Source organism: Pan paniscus, chromosome X, assembly GCF_029289425.2.
Source record: "Pan paniscus chromosome X, NHGRI_mPanPan1-v2.0_pri, whole genome shotgun sequence".
Taxonomy (NCBI): Eukaryota; Metazoa; Chordata; class Mammalia; order Primates; family Hominidae; genus Pan; species Pan paniscus.
In genome coordinates this window covers 55,419,424-55,438,113 of record NC_073272.2, presented here as the reverse complement: position 1 = coordinate 55,438,113, position 18,690 = coordinate 55,419,424, and the positions used below count along the sequence as shown (strand labels likewise).

Here is an 18,690-nt window from a genome sequence, read left to right as displayed (position 1 = left end):
CTTATCTGGGGTACCTCAACATCCTCAGCACCTAGCACAGTGCATGATGCATAGTAGATTAATAAAGAACTGTTGGGTGAGGGAATTAATGTTCCACACACACCTGAACTCAACATAGTCCAAATTAAATTTAGTCTCCTCCCCACCAAATCTGTTTTCTCTTCTGCGTAGCCCAGTTCATTCAGTGGCACCGTCATCTATGCTGACACTCAACCCAGAAGTGAACTCACACCCCTTTCACTCACTCATCTGCTATTATCAGTTTCCAAACACTGCCTAGTCAACCTCCAAAATATCCAAATTATCTCATCTTTTTCTACCCTTTCCCAAACTATCCTGGACCAATTTTTTCCCCCCAACACTAGTGAAACAGCCTCATTCCTCCTGACTCCTTGTGAAGCTAAGAAATCTTAAACTGCAGGACCTGTCACTTTCCATAGGGTCACATGGTGATGTGTTTTATAAAGTTCACAAAATACATTTAAACAACAATTGGTTCAAAGCGCTGTCCCTTTCCACTGAGGGCCTGGCCATACATTCCCTTGCATTAGGTGGTGTTGGAGCTGCCTGACATTTTTGAGATCCACCTAAGGGGAAGTTGATTTGGGGGATATATTTAGGTTGGGTTTCATGGGATATTTGTTATTTAAAAATTCATTTTATTTTTATTTTGTAGAGACAGGGTTTCACTATGTTGCCCAGCCTGGTCTTGAACTCCTGGGCTCAAGTGATCCTCCCATCTTGACCTCCCAAAGTGCTGGGATTACAGACATGCAATCTGCACCCGGCCCCATGGTACATTTACATGTGCCTTGTATCACTTCTCTTCGTAATTATTACCCAGGTGTAGGAATTGCTTGTAGAAATACTCTTACTGCCTACCTTTGAACCTAATTTTGTATTCATAAGTCATTTTTTTTTTTTGAGATGGAGTCTCGCTCTGTCACCCAGGCTGGACTGCAATGACACAGTCTCGGATCACTGCAACCTCCGCCTCCCATGTTCAAGCGATTCTCCTGCCTCAGCCTCCTGTGTACGTGGGACTGCAGGCATGTGCCACCACACACGGCTAATATTTTTATTTTTAGTAGATATGGCGTTTCACCATGTTGGCCAGGCTGGTCTCGAACTCCTGAACTCGTGATCCGCCCGCCTCGGCCTCCCAAAGTGCTAGGATTACAGACATGAGCCACCGCGCCCGGCTATTTTTTTCTTAAAGACGTCTCACCCTTTCTCCCCCAAACCATATAAGCTTCAGGTCCCATTAAACCTGGACCTTTCAGTGCAGTGGCTCAGGCCTGTAATCCCAGCGCTTTTAGAGGATCTGAAACCAGGAGTTTGAGACCAGCCTGAGCAATATAGCGAGGCCTGGGCTCTATAAAAAATAAAAAATAACCAAGTGTGGTGGTGTGCGCCTATAGTCTCAGTTACTCATGAGGCTCTGGCGGAAGGACCGCTTGAGTCCAGGAGTTCTAGGGTGCAGTGAGCTATGACCGCCCAGCCTGAGTTGACAGAGTGAGACCTTGTCTCTAAAACAACAAACATAAAAAAAAAAAAAAACCCTAAACCATCCTCTGGGTAAGTCACAAATATGAGACTAAGCTACTCCTGCTCAAAAACCTGTGTTTTCTTTTTGCTAACTGCATACAATCTAAACTCTTTTGCATTTCGCAATCTTTCATGTTGTGACCCTTTACTGTTTGACCTCCTACCTATCTCTCTTCTGTTTTCCTTGTTCCAACAATATTCAACTTTTAGTAAATATTTTTCTATGTGCCTCCATGCATTTGTACACGTTGATCCTTTTGAGTACAATGTTCTCGCTTGTTTATTTAAGTGAACTTACATCGTCCATGTCCCCCTGCCGTCTTTCTTACAGCAGCTGCAAGCAGCTTGTAAGGCTCTTTTGTAGCTTCATGTTGCATTTTGCAAAGGTCATTTTGCAGGTGGTATTTGTGTGCTTACTGTGCCTTCTATTCCAATTGTTTACTCGCAACTTTGTTTCCTGCACTGGCAGATGCCCTCCCACTCCAGAGGCCCTGTTTTCACCATTGCATCCCCAGGGCCTACCCCACCATCACTGGTTAGTAAATTGTGTGCACGCACACATTTCTTTTTTAAAGCAATGGGACCCTTTAAGAAAATGAAATAGTAAGATAACTCCTAGAGAATTTTCTAGAATGTTTGAGAAAACCTAGGCCATCTTGAAGCATATGTATGAAGCTCCACTAACTCAGCAAAGCTCCACTAACTCAGCCTTTCCTCTCATCCCCCCTCCTCTCCCCTCCCCTCAGGCTATAGTCAGAAAATTGTGGGACAGGTGCAAACAAATCCTTGAACTGTATTTGAACTGAAGTGAAACAGTAGGGTCAAAGAAGAGTTCAGAGGGAGTTGTGGAGTTGGCAGCAGCTTTACAGAGGAACTACACTGAGGGCCTGGGGACAGAACGCGGGTAGCACAGGGCACAAGGTTCAACGTCTCTGCTCCGGGACTCAAGTCACTTGGCTTCTCGAAGCCCCTGCCTTCATTTGGTGATAATCACAGAGCTTCCTTCACAGGGGGAAGAACCAACAACGCAGAGACCGTGGGAAAGAGCCCAGCCTATCGAAGGTGCTCAATGAACAGGAGCCGCGGTGAGTACTCCGCCTCTACCCCGGCTGAAGCCCGCCCCCGCCGCCACCTATTAATTTTGTAGTTTGGAGTCACCGAGTTCACCTCCTCTCATAGGAGGAGAAGGCTGGGGAGGAGGAGTGTGCGAGTCGGGGTAGCTGAACTCCCTGTTTGCCCGGAGGAGGGGGAAAGCTAGGAAGTTTCGGGCCCCACTCAAAATGGAGCCAAACGTCTGCCTCGCCTAAGATGGCGGCTTCTCCGCCTCTGGGCTCAAGGTCTTCAGCGGCGATTGGGCACCTTAAAGAGACGAGCGGGTCCAAAGGTGGCTGAGAACCGCCCTCCTTTCTCAAGGTGGCGCCCCGCCCCCCTGATGACGTCACCCGGGAGCCGGCGGCTCGCGGTTCCCCGCCTGCGCCGCGCTCACCTCGCGAGTCCAGCCCTCATAAGATGGCGGTCGCCTTGGTTGTCTGGGTAGCGCTGCCACTCTCAACATGGTAGCTGTTTATCCCGTATTTCTCCTCCCCTCTCCGCCTCAACTTCCTCATTGTTTTGAATAAACTTTATTGACTACTCCGAATTGCCTACCACCGCCACTGGGCTTCTCCCAGCGACTTTTCGGGCCGTGTGCCTCGGACGTGGCGGCCGGTTCATCTCTTTCCCCGTTGGTTTCCTCGCGAGTATCTCCTGCCGGCCCAGCGACGACGCCACTTGCCCGTTCGCCGGGCGGCCGCCAGACTAGGCCCAAGCCGCGGTCTCCAGTAGGCCCGAACGGCCGGGCCGAGGGGAATGTTGTGGAGGAGGCTGCTCTGAAGCACCGTTGAGCGGCTGGCGCCGCGCGACCCAGCGGGGGGCTCGAGGGGAAGGCGAGCGAGGTTCCCGGCGGTACGGGGACTATCCCAGAATTCGACGCGCGTCGCCGTAGGGGCCGGAACTACCGGACGAGCCTCCGCTGAGGCGCTTCGCAGTCCCGGAGCTAGCCCGGCTGCCGGCGTGTCGCTGGGGCTGAGCTCCGCGGGCGTGGAGTCCACGCTTTGGGCAAGGGCAGCCCAAAGCATGAGGAGGTCCCTGTAGGATTCTGGACCGAAGACGTTCTTGTCAGGTTTGGGGCGTGAGGAGGTTCCTGTCAGTTGGGGAAGCGTTAAGATTGCTGTAAGTTTTGGGGGCTGCGAGGGTATTACTGTCAGTTTTAGGATATACTGTGAGGTACCTGAACATCTGGGGAGACTAGGGAGCTCTCATCAGTTTGAGGGGGGGCTGCAAGGAAACGCTGCCAGTTTCCGAGCGATGCAAAAGAATCCTTGCTTAGTTTCGGGAGTGTGAGGAAATTCTAGTCAGTTTGAGGGGTTTTGAATAGATCCTTTTGAGTTTCAGGGATGCAGCCAGAACCCTGTCATCTTTAAAGTACAGAACGAGCTGGTCAGTTTAGAGATGTATATTTATTTCAGTTTTGGGGGTGATGAGACTCCTGACTGGTCGGGGAAGGAATGATATTGAGAGTGATGGAAAGGATTATTTAAACTCTCCGAACACGACCCCAGAACTGTTGATTTGAGTTGGGCGCCTAGTCTTGTCTGTCTTGTTCGTGAAGGCTTTGAGTAACCTGAAGAGACTTTCAGGGATCCCTTATCTCTCTCTGGTTGGCCCTATTTCAGGTGGTGAGAGGAGGGTCTTGTCTTGAGATACCCCCAGCCTCATTTTTGACGCTGTGGTTTGCGTCATAATAGAGGGAGCCCTGTGAAACAGGGGTCAGCTAGGGGAGGGTTCAGTGAGAGATGAGAGAAGCTTCCCGAAAAGGCTTCAGGTATTTTCTTGAAACCCGGAAAGAAGTTATCACTGACAACGGGGCCGAAGAAGGTGGGGGGTGGGGAGTGGAGAGTGTGGGGGCGGTGGGAAGCCTGGAAGGTTGAGCTCCGTTCTTTACGTGTGAAAGAAATTCTAAGGGCCGGGCGGACTTTCTCTGGTTGCCCCCTACAGCCGCACCAGCTGTGTTGCATCCCGGCGGCGGTAACTCTCTATTGGAGAACTGAGGGTTGGTGCAAGGGGGTGGGGGGCGGGGGCTGATTCACTCTGTAAAAAGTGTTATTTGTGCCTAGCTATCGTCCAGAGAGGACGCGTGCTGCCGCCTCCCGCCCCTCTTGACACGACGAACCTGGCCGGCCGCAGAACGCTCCAGGGCCGAGCGAAGATGGCCTCGGTGCCGGTGTATTGCCTCTGCCGGCTGCCTTACGATGTGACCCGCTTCATGATCGAGTGTGACATGTGCCAGGACTGGTTTCATGGCAGGTAAGGAGGGCAGGCCAGGCTACACAGGGTGCGGTGGCCAGGTGTGTTCACTTGCTCTCTCTTCCTTTCTCAGCTCTGTTTTTAGATTCCGGCTCAGAACCCCCTCTCCCAGACTCAGGTTCTGCCATCTCTCCTTGCAGAACAGGACCTAGCTGACATTAGCCTCTGGTTTCTCCTTTTCCTGTGTTTTCCCCTATGTATTTCTTCTTTGCACTTTTCTTTTGAGTGTTTTTTTAGATTTATAAGAACCCCCCCTTTTCTTTCCTGTTACAAAGAATCATTTTTATATTCTTCTCTATTTTATTTTTTATTTTGTTGTATTTTTTTTCGAGACGGAGTTTCGCTCGTTGCCCAGGCTGGAGTGCAATGGCGCGATCTCGGCTCACAGCAACCTCTGCCTCCCAGGTTCAAGCGATTTTCCTGCCCCAGCCTCCAAGTAGCTGAGATTACAGGCATGCACCACCACACCCAGCTGATTTTGTATTTTTAGTAGAGACGGTGTTTTTCCATGTTGATCAGGCTGGTCTGGAACTCCCGACCTCTGGAGATCTGCCTGCCTCGGCCTCCCAAAGTGCTGGGATTACAGGCGTGAGCCACCGTGCCGGGCCATCATTTTTATAGTCTGACAATTATGTTCTGCCTCAGACACTGGCTTTTGGGAAAACAGTGTTGCTTATTTGAGATAGTTGAGTCCATAAACAGGGATTTAAGTTGTGGCTTTGTACTTAGTTTCAGAGTGACCATGCACAAGTTGCTTTGCTTTTCTGAGCCTCATTGTCTTCAGCTATAAAATGTTATCAAATACATCCTTTCTGACTTTGCAAAGCAGTTTGGATGTACTCCATAAATGGAGGCAGAAATGGAAGAGTATTTTATTTCTACAGCATTTATCTGCAGCACCATCCAACTAAATTGAATTAAGCAGAATAGATGCTGGGTAAAACAGGAGTAAAACCACTGATGAATTTCCTTCAGTTAACCGTGTGTGCACATAAGCACCTGTCACCCAGAATTCCGGAGAGGTTAGTGTGTACGATAAAACTAATATTTCATTAATGGGATTTAAATCTCAGCTATGGAAAGACAACCTTGAGGGGGCTTTGTACACTGGAGCACAACAAAACAGTGTATGGCACCCTCCTCCTGTTGCTTGTTAGATTCTAGAATTTTCAGTTGTCTGGTCTCCTCCAGAGGGGCTATTTCTTTTTCTTTTTTTCTTTTTTTTTTCTTTTTTTTTTTTTTTTATTTGAGACAAGGTCTCACTCTTGTCACCCAGGCTGGAGTGCAATGGCATGATCTCAGCTCACTGCAACCTCTGCCTCCCGGGTTCAAGCGATTCTCCTGCCTCAGCCTCCCGAGTAGCTGGGATTACAGGTGCACGCCACCACGCCCGGCAAATTTTTTTGTACTTTTTTGATAGAGATGGAGTTTCACCATGTTGGCCAGGCTGGTCTCAAACTCCTGACCTCAAGCGATCCGCCCGCCTCAGCCTCCCACAGTGCTAGGATTACAGGCATGAGCCACTATGCCTAGCAAGCTATTTCTGTTTATCACACTCAAGACCAAACTATAGGTGCTGGTGCTGCTAAAATCCTGCCCTCAGCGGGGACTGCCCCCTTGCCCCGTATCCAAATTCATGTTTAACTGATCTCTATTGAATATTTATTGTGTGCCCTTGTGTGCCCGGCACAGAGTTCTGTTTTACTACCTCATGTTATTTAAGAGGGGACAACCCTAGAGGGTGGGACCTTTTCCTTTGCCCTGAAAATAAGTGGGGATTAAGATGTCTTTCAGGATTCCTGGTGTCTTTGCTAGTGCTGATCAAGTCACTCCTCAGCTTAACATTCTTCTTTCAGTGGTTCGTCTCTGGGATAAAATTCAGTATCCTTTATATGACAGACAAGACCTTTTGTGATCTACTTATTTATTCTCATTTCCTGCCACTCCTCCTCTCTTGTTCTTTATGTCCTAGCAAGAGTGAACTACCTATAGTTCTGGGAAAATTTTATACTCCTTTATGCCTTTTTGTCTTTGTACGTGCAAACTCCCACTAATGCCCTCTCCCCTTTGCAACTCACAGACTGTAAAAGGTGTAAAAGTCCTTCTTCCTCTTGGTTCCCATTGCACTTTGTGTGCGTCTTTATTAAAAAGTAATTATTTAATCATATCATAGTTATAAATATATCTGTGTCATTCATTAGCCAGAGCTTCCTGAGGGCAGAGATGTCTTCTTTTCATTTTTGGTATCCCCAGAACCTAGTTCAGTGCTAAACATGTAATAGATGCTGAGTACATTTTTGAATGAGTTAATGAGTCTTCATGAAAAAAAGCTGTTGCCTGGGGCCCTTACTTTGGATTGTATGGGAAATGTGTAGGTTCAGACCTGTAAAATGGGCTCCTGCTAACTCCTCACTCTGGAAACAGGGAACAGGAATGAATGCTTCCTGACTGCTTATGTCTGCCGGACCCCATGACAGGGACTTGGGATAAATTATTTAGTCTATATGCAAGCCTGAAAGTTGGATATTTCTCTTTTAAATAATGTTCTTAATTTTTTCTTGCTTTTATAGTGAGACCTGCTTGTTGTAGAAAACACAGAAAAAGAATAAGGAAATATAACTCACCTAAGTCTACTACTGTCTGGCACAATCCACTGTTAAATTTGTTGTTGCATTAACTCCCATCTTTTGACTTAGAATATAAACATATTTTTACAAGATGGGATTGCGTTATAAATACCATTTTACAACCTATTTTTTATTTCTAGTTAATGTTACAATGTAATTGCCAGTTCATTAAATATTCAGCTAAACTTGATTTCTGATATCCCACAATATATATGTGTCACCGGTTAATTTGGTAATTTCCTTTATGGTTGGACATTGTACTTTTTTGAACATTATTTGTACTTTTTTATATTATAAATAATGTGAGGAAACTTTGGGCGTTCTGGAAAGGTTTTGCATCTTGATATGAGTGCTGATTAAAACAAAAACATTATGGAAAGCATCTTTGCCTAGTAGATACTTGACATTTATTTATAAGGAGCACCATTGAGGCCTCAAAGAATTCTAAACTTACAAATACAGAAATGGGCTTATGGGCCAGGCCCCTCTTTAATCACATTTCTGTGGTGAGTTGTGTGTTTCTGTGTACACTCTAACACAAGTTAACTGCCTTAATTTTTTTCCATGAAATACACCAAATTTTAAAAATCTCTTTTGCTTCTCTCTATGGGCCCCCACTGAACAAGGAAGCTAGCTGAGAATCAGGTCCTTGGGGGTGGCTGCTCTTGCTTACTCAGTGCATTGCTCACAGAAACACACCAGGCTTATAGTGCGCCATTTAAGTTTGTACTTCAGCACAATTGGAAATTACTACATACTGTGGACTTTTTATGGTTGCTTGCAAGAGTTAAGCCAACAAATTTTAAATCCACAAATACCTAGAGGTGATAGAAATCTGTTCATATCTCTAGTGACTTTTTTTTTTTTTTTGAGACAGAGTCTCACTCTGTCGCCCAAGCTGCAGTGCAGTGGCATGATCTCGGTTCACTGCAACCTCTGCCTCCTGGGTTCAAGTGATTCTCCTGCCTCAGCCTTCTGAGTAATTGGGATTACAGGTGCGCGCCACCACACCCGGCTCATTTTTGTATTTTAGTAGAGACAGGGTTTCACTATGTTGGTCAGGCTGGTCTCGAACTGCTGACCTCGTGATCCACCCACCTTGACCTCCCAAAGTGCTGGTATTACAGGTGTGAGCCACCATGCCCGGCCTCTAGTGACTTTTGTAGGATAGATTTCTTGAAGTCCAGCTAGGGATTATGGAATATAATGCCAAGTTACTTTCTGGAAAGGTTATAACAAGGGAGGCAACTATTCCATTTTGCAGCTGAGAATCTGGAATTCGTGGAAGTTAAGTGACTTTCTGAGTGTGGATTTGAACTTTGAATTATTTGATTCCAGAGCCCAGGTTCTCAGAAGTGCAAAAAACATGGTATTGCTTCATTCTTCCTGTAAGAAGCTGGATTTTGCAAAAACACTTTGATTTGTACAGCGGTGGTTCTCAAACTTCAGCATGTATCAGACTCACTTGGAAGACCTGATGAAACACAAGTTAGGGATGCCCTAGCTACAGTGTTTCTGATTCAGTAGGTAAGAAGGGCCCACCCTTGAGAACCACTGATTTAGAACATTATCCTGTCTTGATTCCTTCCCCTTCTGCGGAGTGTGATAGCTTCTGATACTGAGGGATGGATGGACTAACATATCATTATTGTATACCAGTCATTCTCTTTTTTTGGTACAGAAAAATTGGAATGAACATTCTTTTTATATTATTCTTTTTTAATTCCTAAGTGAGCTAACACAGGAGGAACGAACTTTTTTAAAGTACAGTTCATCAACTGGGAATTTGTTCAAAATGCAATTTCTTGGGCTAGGACTTGGACTCAGCAGTCTATATTTTAACAAACAAGTGATCCTGATTCACCCTAACATTTGAGAATCATTGCTGTAAAATAGTGGAGAAAACTAGTTGGCAAGCATTTATTGATTTCTGGGATTTTTAGCACAAATTTCACTCTACAGTTTTCCTGTTTATAAAAGAAATATTGGTTGATACATGCCCAAGGGAATAACTTTGGTGTGGATTTTTAACTCTAGAGGAAAGGACACTGATTTCAGATCTGGGTTCAAATTCTGATTCTGTTACATATTAGCAAATAATTTCTTATCTGTGAAGCCTTAGTTTCCCTGAGAGGTTGTGATGATTTAAATAAAATGGTTATAGCTATCGTTTATTGAGCACAAGCTAGTGTTCCACTCACTATGCTAACCACTTCGCCTAATTATCTTTATCTTTTTGGGGAGTTTTAAAAATTATTCCATTTAGTAGTTATAGGACTATTCAAATTACCTATTTTATGTTGGATGTGTACTTTCCAAGAATTGACCCATTTCATCTAAGTTGTCAAATTTATGTTTGTAGAATTGTTCATAGTATTTCTTTATTATCCTTTTGATATCTTCAGGTGCTGTAGTGATAATTTTGTTTCATTAGTGATACTAAAAATGTATCAGGCTGGGCATGTGATGTCATTCATGCCTATAATCCCAGCACTTTGGGAGGCCAAGGCTGGTGGATTGCTTAAGCCCAGGAGTTCAAAACCAGCCTGGGCAACATGGTAAAACCCCGTCTCTACAAGAAATACAAAAATTAGCAGGGTGGGTGGCACATGCTTATAGTCCCAGCTCCCCGGGAGGCTGAGGTGGGAGGATTGCTTGAGCCCAGGAAGTTGAGGCTTCAGTGAACTGTGATCATGCCACTACACTCCAGCCTGGGTGACAGAGCGAGACCCTGTTTCAAAAAAACCGAAAACAAACAAAAAAAATTTGTCTTCGCATTTGTCAGACTTGCTAGAGGTTTGTCAGTTTTATGGATCTTTTCAAAGAACAAGCTTTTTGTTTCATTGACTTTTTCTGTTGTCTTTCTGTTTTCAATTTAATTGACCTCTGCCTTTATTATTTTTTTCCTCCTTTGGTTTATTTTGCTCTCTATCTAGTTTCTTGAGGTGGGAGATTAGATTATTGATTTGAGACTTTCTTTTCTTTTTTTTTTTATTTTTTATTTTTTCTGAAACAGCCTGTTGCCCAGGCTGGAGTGCAATGGCGCGATCTCGGCTCGCTGCAACCTCCACCTCCCGGGTTCAAGTGATTTTCCTGCCTCAGCCTCCCTACTAGCTGGGATTATAGGCGCTCGCCACCACGCCCAGCTAATTTTTTGTATTTTTAATAGAGATGGGGTTTCACCATGTTGGCCAGGCTAGTCTCGAACTCCTGACCTCAGGTGATCCACCCGCCTCGGCCTCCCAAAGTGTTGGGATTACAGGCGTGACCCACAGCACCCGGCCTTTCTTTCTTTTCTAATGTAAGCCTTTAGCTGTTAATTTTCTTCTCAGCACCAATAGATTTTAATATGTTACATTTTCCCTTTTCATGTAGTTCAAGGCATTAAAAAAAAAAAAAATTTTTTTTTTTTTTTTTTTTGAGACAGTGTCTCAGTCTGTTGCCCAGGCGGTACTGCAGAGGCAGGATCATAGCTCACTGCAGCCTCTAGCTCCTGGGCTAAAGTGATCCTCCTGCTGCCTCAAGGCATTTTTAAATTCCCCTTGAAACTTCCTGTTTGACCCATGAAGTATAGAAGTATGTTGTTTAATTTTTAAGTTTTTGTAGAGTTTCCTGTTATCGTTTTGTTACTGACTTCTAGTTTGATAGTGGTCAGAGAATATACTTTGTATGATTTCAATTCCTTTACATTTATTGAGATTTGTTTTATAGCCCAGAGTCCATCTTGGTAAATGTTTCATGATCACTCGAAAAGAATGTGTATTCTGCCATTTTTGGGTAGAGTGTTCTATAAATGTCAATTAACTACTGTTGGTTAATGGTGTTGCTGAATTCTTCTAATCCTTGCTGATTTTTTCTTTTTTCTTTTCTTTTTTTTTTTTTTTTTTTTGAGATGGAGTTTCGCTCTTGTTGCCCAGGCTGGAGTGCGATTTGGCTCACCGCAACCTCCGGCTCCCAGGTTCAAGCGATTCTTCTGCCTCAGCCTCCTGAATAGCTGGGACTACAGGCATGTGCCACCACGCCCAGCTAATTTTGTATTTTTAGTAGAGACGGGGTTTCTCCATGTTCGTCAGGCTGGTCTTGAACTTCTGACTTCAGGTGATCCGCCTGCCTCGGCCTCCCAAAGTGCTGGGATTACAGGTGTGAGCCACTGCACTCGGCCTACTCATTCATTCATTCATTTATTTTTGAGACAGGGTCTCTATGTCACCTGGGCTGGAGTGCAGTGGTTTGATTATGGTTTACTGCAGCCTCAAATTCCAGGGCTTAAGCAATCTCCTCATGCTTCAGCCTCTACAATAGCTGAAACTGCAAGCATGTGCCACTGTGTGCCCTAATTTTTAAAATTTTTTGTGTGGGGAGGGTGTGGGTGTAGGTTGGTGGTACCTCCCTTTGTTGCCTGGGATGGTCTTGGACTTCTGGCTTCAGATGATCCTCCCACCTCAGCCTCCCAAAGTGCTGGGATTACAGGCATGAACTACTGCTCTTGGCCCGAGTTATCTCTGTATTGCTTTTTTCAGTACTTGCTCTAGGTATTACATTATACATATAACTTACCATAAGCAACTGCTCTTGACATTTTACCAGTTTGATTGAAGAGTAGAAACTTTACTTTTCTTTTTCCTTTTTTTTTTTGAGACAGAGTCTCACTCTGTCACCCAGGCTGGAGTGCAATGATGTGGTCTCGGCTCACTGCAACCTCTGCCTCCTGGGTTCATGCGATTCTCCCACCTTAGCCTCCCGAGTAGCTGGGACTACAGGTGTGGTCCACCATAGCCGGCTAATTTTTGTATTTTTAGTAGAGACGAGTTTTCACTATGTTGACCAGGTTGGTCTCGAACTCCTGACCTCATGATCTGCCCGCCTCAGCCTCCCAAAGTGCTGGGATTACAAGCGTGAGCCACCATGTCCGGTTGAAACTTTACTTTTCTTTATATGCCTTAATGTTCTTTTGTTTATAATCTAATTAATCGTTTTGTTGTTGTTGAGACAGAGTCTTGCTGTGTTGCCCAGGCTGGAGTGTAGTGGAACAGTCACGGCTCACCTGCAGCCTAAACCTCCTGGGCTCAAGTGATCCTCCCACCTCAGCCCCCTACCCCCCAGTAGCTGGGACTACAGGCATGCACCACCATGCCTGGCTGATTTTTTTTTTTTTTTTTTGAGACGAAGTCTCGCTCTGTCTCCCAGGCTGGAGTGCAGTGGCGTGATCTCGGCTCACTGCAACCTCCGCCCCTCCAGGTTTAAACAATTCTCTGCCTCAGCCTCCAGAGTAGCTGGAATTACAGGCGCCCGCCACCACGCCCAGCTAATTTTTTGTATTTTTAGTAGAGACGGGGTTTCACCATCTTGGCCAGGCTGGTCTTGAACTCCTGACCTCAAATGATCCACACGTCTCGGCCTCCCAAAGTGCTGGGATTACAGGCATGAGCTACTGTGCCCAGCCTACTCATTCTTTTAGGATAAGTGTTGGCAACAGATACGTTTAGTTTTCCTTAATCTGAGAATATCTTGATTTCCCTTGAATTCTTAGGGGATCTTTTCACTTCATATCGAACTCTGGGTTTCTAGTTCTCTTATCTCAGCGCTTGAAAACTGTTCTGCTACTTCCTTTTGCCCTCCACGGTTTCTGATGAGAGAGCCTCTGTCATTCAAATTAGTGTTCTCCTTGAGGTAATGTGTCATTTATCTCTCATTGCTTTCAAGATTTTTCCTTTGTCTTTTGCTTTTAGGAATTTGATTAAGCCATGTCTTAGTGTGGATTTGTTCCGGTTTGTCTTTTGTTGTAGTCCTGTAGGTTGCTGAGGCTCTGTTCATTTTTTTTCCAATCTGTTTTCTTTCTGTTGTTCAGATTGGATAATTTCTATTGTTCTATCTTCAACTTACTGATTCTTTTCTCTGTTTTCTCCATTCTGCTGTTGAATTTTCATTTAAGTTACTAAAGAATTTTCATTAAGTTACTGTATTTTTCAGTTCTAAAAATTCTGTTAGATTCTTTTCTATATCTTCTATTTGTTTGAAGAGATTTTCTATTTTTTGTTGACACTTTCTTTTTTTTTTTTTTTTTTTTTTTTTGAGACAAGAGTCTAGCTCTGTGGCCTAGACTGGAGTGCAGTGGTGCGATCTTGGGTCACTTCAACCTCCACCTCCTGGGTTCAAGTGATTCTCCTGCCTCAGCCTCCCAAGTAGCTGGGATTAAAGGCACATACCACCATGCCTGGCTAATTTTTGCTGACACTTTCTATGTATTTATTTATTTTATTATGATGATTATTATTTTTTTCTGAGATGGAGTTTCACTCTGTTGCCCAGGCTGGAGTGCAATGGTGCGATCTCGGCTCACTGCAACCTCTGCCTCCCTGGGTTCAAGCGATTCTCCTGCCTGAGCCTCCCGAGTAGCTGGGATTACAGGCACATGCCACCACGCCCAGCTATCTTTTGTATTTTTAGTAGAAATGGGGTTTCACCATGTTGGCCAGGCTGGTCTCGAACTCCTGACCTCGTGATCTGCCCACCTCAGCCTCCCAAAGTGCTGGGATTACAGGCATGAGCCACTGTGCCCGGCGACACTTTCAATTTATTCATTTGTTTCAGGCATGTTCTTAATTGCTCATTGAAACATTTTTATGATGGCGCCTTTAAAATTCTTAAATAATTCCAACATCTGTGTCATCTCAGTCTTAACATCTGTTGATTTTCTTTTCTTATTCGAGTTGTGATTTTCCTTGTTCTTGGTATGACAAATAATTATTTTAATTATATTCTGGACATTTGGGGCATTATGTTACGAGATCCTGGATCTTATTTAAGACTTCTGTTTTTGCAGGCCTTCTCAGACACTGCACTCCAGTGGCAGAAAAGGGGGTACCACTTCATGACTGCCAGGTGGGGGTGGAAGTACAGGTTCCCCACTTGGTCTTTGGTGCTATCCACCACCTGCTAGGTGGGTGGATCCTGCTGTCTCTAGTCGGTCTGCTTTCTTCCCTTCACCTTTCAGAGTTTTATGTTTGTTTTGTATATATTGTCCAGGGTTTTTAGCTGTACTTGGAGGGATAGGGAGGAGTGCATCTACTTCATATTGTTCCAGAACCAGCAGTGATAGGTTAAATAATGTGCCCAAAGCTACACAGACAGCTGGACCACAGATCAAACCTGGGTCTCCTCTACTTTCACTGTAGAATACAGTATTATAGACAATATAAGCACTGTTTAAGTTGTTAGAAGTTATGGAAGATAGGGAAAATCAGATATGTGCTATGTGCCAGGCATTGTTGTGGACACTGGGGTGGGGGAGGGGGGATACGGCAGTGAACATGAGACAGTAAACTAACAGCTTAATATATAGTGTGTCAAGTGATAATACATGGTCTAGAGAAAAGTAAAGTAGGGTGAGCAGGAGAAGGAGTACCACCCCAGGGTTGAAGTAGTGGTTACTTTATACAGGATGATTACAGATGGGTTACCTATGAGCCTGAAGGAAAGCGAGGAAGGGAACCATGCTGGTAAGTAGGGGAAGAGTGTTTCAAGTAGAGGACTTAAAGGACCCAAGTGGGGAGCAGACCTGGCATGCTACCAGTCCAGTCCAATGCTATTGGAACAGAGTGAGTGAGGGGAGAGTAATAGAAGCTGAGGTTAAGGGTCGGGGGTGTGCAGATCATATACAGCAGTGATTTTCCAAGTATGGTTCCCAGACCAGCAGGATCAGCATTATCTAGGAACTGATTAGGCCAATTCTTGGATCCCACCCCCGACTGACTGAATCAGAAACTCTGGAGATGGAGCCCTAGAATCTGTGGTTTAACAGCCCTTCAGATGCACGCTAAAGTTTAAAAACCATGGGTATAGGGTGTAAGGACTTGGTTTTTACTCTGGATGGGAGCCACAGAAGTTTTTTGAGCAAGTGAGAGTTGTGATCTGATTTAGGTTTTGGCTCTTGTGAGGATAGACTAAAGGTGAGGAGCAAGGTAGAAGCAGGGAGAATTTGGGGGCTACTGTAGATCATTATTCCTTAAAGTGTGGTCCCTGGACCAGCAGCATCAGCATCACCTGAGAGGTCATTAGAAATGCATGTTTATAGGCCCAACCCAGTCCTACTGAATCAGGATGTCTGGGGATGGGGCCTAGGAATCTGTATTTTAACAAGCTTACCAGGTGTTTCTGATATTCCCTAAAATCTGAGAAACTCTGGTCTAGTTAGGCAGTGGTGGCTTAAAGCAGAGTCAGTGATGATGAGAAGTGGTTGGATTTTGAATATATATTGATACAGGATTTGTTGATAGATTGGATTGGGGTTGTGGAAGAAGGAACTCAAGAATGACTCAATTTTGAAGAATTTGGTGTAAAGGGGACTAGAGTAATGGGGCAGAGACTGAGGGGATCACAAAAGGGTTTTTTGTTTGGGTTTTTTTTTTTTTTTGGAGATAGAACAGTCTGTCTGTGTGCATGTCAGTGCATATGAAGTTATTCCATTGGTGCATCCAGAATTCAGTGAAACCTGTTGTATGACAAACTCATAAAGGAGACACTTCCTAGGTACGCTGGAACTTGCTGTGTCCTTTGCATTCCTGTAAGTCCTGTGTGCCTGGAGTTGGAGGGGTGGGGCGGTGGGAATGGTGGATGCTTCAGCTTCTGGTTTTATAGATGGTGCTCTGTCTGGACCTGGATCCTTGGGTACCCTCAGAAGGCAGAGGTTGAGGAGATAAGAAGCCAGACAGGATCTTGAGCAAAATCATCATCTCTCAGGCATCTCCAAGTCTCAGCTCCCACTCAGTTCCACATCCCTGGAAGAGTTGAGCGTCCATTTTGGAGTGCTCATAACACTTGACTGTATTAATCACCCCACATTATATCCTGGTTACATATTGTAGTGATATAGTAGAGTCACAAAGTCCTGAATTTGTATCCTGCTCTGCTACTTAGTAGTTTTGTAATTGCCAACAATTTACTTAACCACTCAGACCCAGATTTCTCATCTGTTAGATTAGGATAATATTAACGATGATGATGATGATAGCTAATACTTAACATGTGCCAGGAACTTTAAGTACTTTACCTATTTTAGCTCATTTAATCCTCTTAACCACCCTATGAAGTGGGTACTATTAGTACTTCCATTTCACAGATGCAGAAACTGAGATGCAGAAAGGTGAAGTATAAATTGCTTAAGTTCACATAGCTAGTGAGTGGCAGAGGTGAGATTCAAACCCAGGCAGTTTGGCTCCTAAGCCTGTACTTTAAACCTCTGCTTCTGTGTTTAATGTCTGTGAATGTTGTACGGAAGGCCCTGATTTGTTGTGGAGATTAAATGTGATAATATGTGAAGTTCATAGCTCAGTTTTTTTCTCAGTGCCTTTTATGCTAACTTCAAATTCATTCACTCACTATCCTGTTACCTTGCTTTACTGACTTTATAGCACTTACGAAACTGTTTTGACACTGCCTCTCTGTCTCCCGCTCTAAAATGTCCAGTCCATGAGGGCAGTGTCTGCTCAATCAATATTTGTTGAATTTATGCACTCATTTACTTAACAAATACTGCTTACTGTGTGCTTGGCTTTGCAGTATACCATGGGGATAACTCATCTTAATCACAAGACCTGGTGCTATAATAATTATCCTCTTGACTAAGGAAGCTACTCAGAGCAAATCAGCATTTACCACCCTTGGTCCCAGGTGGTAACTATCGAGACAGTGCAGCCAGAAGCCCGATTTTTCATTTGTCTGCCTCCCTGATATGAGGAGTTGTCTAGCACGTTGATGTTTGTTGAATAATAAGTAAGGCAAGACTGAGAGATGGGAAAGGTGAGGACTTTTGGTAAATAAGATACACTATCTGGCAAATGTAGTGGGGACAGACAGCAGGTAAAGTGAGCAGTTCCAAGGCCTCGTGGTGAAGGCTGAAATAGGGATAGTGTTGTGGGGGTGCCACAGCAGCAGGGAAAAGGAAGAGCAGGAATGTTCCAGGTAGAAGGAGATACATGTGATGAAACCCAGAGGCTAGAGCTAGACAGAGTATGGCACTGAGAGTCCGCTGGCTTTTTAGAGCAGAGCTGGCTTCATGGGTGTGCAATCGTTATAGTCACATGGTGCCCCATGCCTGAGGTTTAATGTTCTGTGGTGGTTGTCTTGAAATTCTTAATAATTTTGCCTTTGATTTTGTGATTGGTATGTGATGGAACAGTGGAGTGTGCGCTGGGGACTTAAGAGTCTTGGCTCATATGTGGTTCTACCTCCTGCTGCCATTCTACCTCCCCGAACAGGTTCTTGGCTAGCTGCCTGGGGCACTGGGCCCAGGTGCAGGTGTGGACAGAGTCGGTTGGGTTCATGTACCCTGTGTACTAAGTCACCGGGCAGGGCCCCAGGGTACTTGTGTGGGCCTGCACTCGCCCCTTGAGTTATCCCCATACCCAAGGGAGCGTGACAGTAAATAGCATATTAAAACTGCATGGTAAGTTGAGAGAGAGACCATGGAAGAAAGGAAAATGCTTTTCTATTTTTTGAACAGGGAGCTCCCACTTTTCATTTCCATTAGGCCCCACAGATTGTAAGTGGGCTATGCAGTAGGAATGTCTCCCCCAGCATACGCTGTGTGTGAGGGGAAAGACGTGAGCTCAGCCAGAGAGGCAAGGCCTTTTGGGCCATGGTAAGTTTATACTTTACCTTAGGAAAAATAGGGACCCTGTGAGGCATTTTAAGCATGGGTTGATAGGATCAAATTTGTGTTTTTAAATGATCACTTTGGCTGTAGTGTGGAGGGCCGATTGGGTAGGGACAGAATAGGGGCCAGGAGTCCAGTTAGGAGGGCAGGACAATAACTGAGTTAGAGATAATAGTGGCCTGAACTAGCGCAGGGGCAGTAAGGATGACAAATTAACACAATTGATAGCTAATAAAGAGAGTTGATAGGACATGCTGATAACTTGGATAATAACAACAAACATACACGGCACTTACTATGGGCCAGACACTGTTCTAAACACTTTCTATATATTTAGTTCATTTGCTTTGGATAACAACCTTGTGAAGTAGGTACAGTTTTTATCCCCATCTTACAATGAGGAAACTGAGGCACAGAGAGGTTAAGTAACTTGTCCAAGATCCCACAGCTAGTAAGTGGCACAGCCAGGATGCAAACCCAGAGAATCTGGACCTAAAGTCAGTGTTCTTAACTTGA

At 44.7% G+C, this 18,690-nt stretch overlaps 1 protein-coding gene across 3 annotated transcripts in view; it reads left to right on the top strand.

Annotated features, from left to right (window-relative positions):
* Window positions 1–2,291: 2,291 nt before the first annotated feature.
* Window positions 2,292–18,690, top strand: part of PHF8 (PHD finger protein 8) — a 108,797-nt gene continuing 92,398 nt past the window's right edge. The window contains exons 1-2 of one of the 3 annotated variants that reach the window (XM_055106831.2): window positions 2,292–2,633; window positions 4,704–4,893. In XM_055106831.2, the coding sequence (XP_054962806.1) occupies window positions 2,618–2,633; window positions 4,704–4,893 (206 nt within the window). In that variant the 5' untranslated portion in view covers window positions 2,292–2,617. The remainder of the gene's footprint in view (window positions 2,634–4,703; window positions 4,894–18,690) is intronic. The other 2 variants (XM_063601737.1, XM_055106830.2) reach the window with 2 other exon arrangements.